The following is a 2,013-nucleotide window of genomic DNA, read 5'->3' as shown; positions in this document are numbered from 1 at the left end:
ACACTTCATGTAATCATTATGCAAAATACATGGATGAATACTATCTTCTTTTGAAAATATAAAATAAATAAGCAAGACAAGTGAAAATAGGCACGTTTCCATTAAATAAATGAAAATTAAAAAAAGTTTTGCTTTCCATTATGATTTGAAGAAGGTTAATTATAAATTTAAATATTATTGGACTTTATTAAACAAAATTTTATAAAGGTATTATAAAATGTTTAACTTTCATCGGCTTCAAGGTTTATGTTGCTGCCAAATATTGGGTATAACTGAACTTTCACGGCTGCTGACACCCACTGAATCGAATCCACTAAGGCACCATTTTCTCCTTGCAAATATTTCTTCACACCTTCTAGCATCCCCTGTGTTTCCTTTTGGGAGAAGCTGTTGACCTGATTCAGAATCATGAGGCATTTGTCGCCCATCTGCAGGATGTCATTGCAAGTGTCTTCTAGGTTCTGGAGTTGTTTCTTTTTAACCACTTCTATTTCTCCCTGTAGCTCAGTGATTCTACTCGTATTGCAGGCAAATTTGTTTATCTTTTGCTGGTCCTCAAAAGTAACATTGACATCTTCTGTAGCCACCTTCATGGTGGTCGCTATCTTTGGACCCTGTTCTCATTTATATTTTTATTATTCCATTAACTTATTAATTCTGTAGACATTTATTGAGGGTCTGTCTGTGCCAAGCTACTTGTTAAGTTCTAGGGATGTGAAAATTAGTCTTGTCCTCAAGTGTCAGTGGTTATTAGGTTTCAACAAGAAAAAGTCCCAGTCTCCTCAAACTCACTGCCATTGAGTCAATGCTGGCTCATAGTGACTCTACAGGACGGGGTAGAACTATCCCTATGAGTTTCTATCCCTATGAGATTGTAAATCTTTGCAGGAGTAGAAAGCCCCATCTTTCTCCGTTGGAGCGCCTGGTGGTTTCAAACGATGGACTTTGCAGTTAGCACTCAAAAGCACAATCACTACCCCCCCCCCCAGGGCTCCTAGAATTCAACACAGTTCTTTAAAATTCTTTGCTTCTGCTCTCTACAACTTTTCTGAGCCTAATGAATATAGAATATACCTTTTCAAACTTATTTTACCTACAGATGTCCCCTTTTCAGGGGAAAAAATTACTCAGTGCTTCCCTGGCTATCAAAAACTTTTGTACGATAGCTCATAATCCAGGGTAAAGTGTAAGTGTCTGCTTTTGCAGCCCCTTTGGATCGCTCCAGTGCCCCCAGGGAGTGGTTGGTATCTCCCACTTTGAAAAGACTGAATCTAGAAGAATGGGTATTTGTTAGCTATCATGTAATTAAGTGATTGGTGGGAAGATGCATAATCCAAGTTGTGGAAGTGAAAATTAATATCAAGTACATGTATTTTGAGTCAGCACTTAGAAAATGGTGATAAGTAGTTAATCAAGGAAGGGTAGATGAGATCTGCAAACTCTAAGTTGTGATAGAAGAACATAAGAGGGGGTACCCCCCAAAATGGAATCCTCCCCAATTTTATGTATTTAATTGTTTTTTAAAAACCTTGTCACCTTCAAAGTACTTTTCATTGTACTTAATACAGTTGTTAAATCTGCAATTCCATTCTTGGAAACATTTTTCAAATTCATCTGTTTGGATGGCTGACAGCACCTCCCTCATGTTTTTACTTCACCTCTTCTAAGTCATCATAGCTGACCTTTCATGTCCCTTTTCATTCTTGGAAATAAAAAGATGTGGAAGTGGAGCAAGGTCAGATGAGTCAGGTGCATGGGGCAAGCTGTTTTTTGCCAAAAGCTGGCGCACTGAGATGGCTGTGAGCAGGTGCATTGTTGTGGTGGCAAAACCAGTCCCCCGTCTGCCACAAATCTGGCTTTTTTAGTTCACACAATCTTTTCAGAACCTCTCAATAAAAAGCTTGATTAATATCTGATGTGGTGGAATGAACTCCAAATACATTATCCCCTTCACATCCAAAAAACAAAAACAAATGAGCACCGTTTTGATCTTTGATTTCACCTGACCAGCTG

At 38.4% G+C, this 2,013-nt stretch overlaps 2 protein-coding genes across 5 annotated transcripts in view; one reads left to right on the top strand and one right to left on the bottom strand.

Annotated features, from left to right (window-relative positions):
• ANKRD42 (ankyrin repeat domain 42) overlaps window positions 1-2,013 on the top strand; it is a 75,005-nt gene that overhangs the window by 41,688 nt on the left and 31,304 nt on the right. The window lies entirely within an intron of this gene.
• LOC105979158 (prefoldin subunit 4-like) lies at window positions 222-593 on the bottom strand. The gene has a single exon (XM_045293076.1). The coding sequence runs from the start codon at window positions 591-593 to the stop codon at window positions 222-224; it is 372 nt and encodes a 123-aa protein (XP_045149011.1).

This window comes from Echinops telfairi, unplaced genomic scaffold (assembly GCF_000313985.2).
Source record: "Echinops telfairi isolate 266 unplaced genomic scaffold, ASM31398v2 ScPeMD7_1713;HRSCAF=2227, whole genome shotgun sequence".
NCBI lineage: Eukaryota > Metazoa > Chordata > Mammalia > Afrosoricida > Tenrecidae > Echinops > Echinops telfairi.
Note: the sequence above shows the minus strand (reverse complement) of the source record. Positions and strands in the feature narration are given on the sequence as shown.

Bases quoted from the DNA above. Each gene is read 5' to 3' on its own strand.
- LOC105979158 (XM_045293076.1), bottom strand. From the start codon at position 593: ATGAAGGTGGCTACAGAAGATGTCAATGTTACTTTTGAGGACCAGCAA.